This window comes from Bison bison, unplaced genomic scaffold (genome assembly GCF_000754665.1).
Source record: "Bison bison bison isolate TAMUID 2011002044 unplaced genomic scaffold, Bison_UMD1.0 scf7180017864492, whole genome shotgun sequence".
Lineage (NCBI taxonomy): Eukaryota > Metazoa > Chordata > Mammalia > Artiodactyla > Bovidae > Bison > Bison bison.
This window is the reverse complement of record NW_011495051.1, coordinates 7132892-7134411: the sequence shown is the minus strand read 5'-3', so window position 1 is coordinate 7134411 and position 1520 is coordinate 7132892. Positions and strand designations below refer to the sequence as shown.

The 1520-nt window shown below is 66.6% G+C and overlaps 1 protein-coding gene across 1 annotated transcript in view; it reads right to left on the bottom strand.

The window, feature by feature from the left end:
• The window catches only part of ZNF653 (zinc finger protein 653), an 18822-nt gene that overhangs the window by 5199 nt on the left and 12103 nt on the right, over positions 1-1520 (bottom strand). Inside the window, 3 exon segments of the mRNA XM_010828495.1 lie at positions 381-492; positions 576-756; positions 899-1510. Coding sequence (XP_010826797.1) covers positions 381-492; positions 576-756; positions 899-1510 — 905 coding nt within the window.

Below are 1520 nucleotides of genomic sequence, written 5' to 3'. Positions count from 1 at the left end.
GTGGGCTTCCTGGCAGAGGGGCACACAGAGTTAAGCTTGGAGAGAAGGCACCCTGAGCTGACAGGGTGGCCTGGGCAGAGGCGGGGAGAGTTCAGGTGCTGGAAGAAGGGGAGTGTGGGGGGAGCCCCTGGGGCCAGGCAGGATACAGGCTGTGCAGAGACAGTGGCTGGCCAAAGGAGCAGGATGGGCAGGGCTGGAGGACAGGAGGGGAAGGCACAGAGGTGATGCCTGCCTCTCTGTGGTGAGGCTGAGACCAGCTGGGGCCAGGTGTATGCGTGCGAGACAGGCCAGTGGTGCCTGGAGGCCTTGCCCCACAAGCCACAGTGCCCAGATGCCTTGCACAGGCAGCCCTGCTGGGCCTACCTGGGTGGGGGGCTCACCTGGAAGCTGCTGAGGGCCACGTAGACCTGGCTGCAGCCCTCGTAGGGGCAGTGGAACATCTCCAGCAGGCCATCGGCATCCATCACCCGCGACCTCTTGCTCCGCCGCCTCCTAGAGGGAAAGGGGCCTGTGGCATCGGTGCTCCCGCACCAGGAGCCGCTCCTAGTCCCTGCCTCCACCCGCCTGGCACCCACTTCTCAGGCTCCTTGGGGATCTCGTAGATGATGGCGGACATGTCGCTGCCCTCTAGCTCCTCCCCGTCGGCCTCAGCGTCAGGCTCGGCGCTCTCAGGCACCGTCGCAGCCAGCTCGGCCATCTCGGGGGCCACCAGCTCCTCCTTCTCCTCCTTCTTGAGCACGCACAGGTCCTCCTTCTCTACGGGGATGGACACAGAGTGAGTGCCCACGGGGACTAAGGCTGTTGAGAAGCTCATTCTGGGGTCACTCCTCGCCCTCCCCTCGCCAGGTCCCAATGTGCCCCCCCTTCCAGCCCCCGGACTGGAATGGTTCCCCCAGACCTTTCTTGGTCTCAATGCCTGTCATGGCAGCAGGGTCCATGGTACTGGGCGGGCCACCCTCCGGCTCTGTCTGTGTGTAGGCAGCCACGCCCTCCATCATGGCACAGGGCACCTCATCGCCCAGGCCCCCTCCGGGGGCACTGCTGCCAGCTGCCATGTTGAGGTGGATGCCCTCGGCCGTGAGGGCATCGTAGCCGGGGCCAGCGATGATGATCACCTGCGACCCGGGCACCATGCCTGGCATGGGACAGCTGGCCACCACCTCGCCCAGTGCCTCCTGGGGCACGTTCTCAAAGAGGGTGCCAGGGCCCGGGCCCACTTGTACGGGCACGGGCACGCACACCACTGTCTCCAGGGCCTCTGGCCCGCTGCTGGCCGGGTTGGGGCATAGCGGGTTGCCCTGCTCAGCCAGGCTCTCCACGTGGTGGACGTCGAAGGGGATGTGCATGCCCTCCTGTGTGATGAGCCCACTGCTGCCCGCCGGGCTGGTGGGCGTGACTGCCGCCGTGGCCACTGTCGCCTTGGTTGGCTGGCCCTCGGGGGGCTCCTCGGAGTCAGAGCCAGAGCCGGAACTGGACGAGTCAGAGCTGCCGGCCACCAGGCCATTGCCCACTGTGGTGAC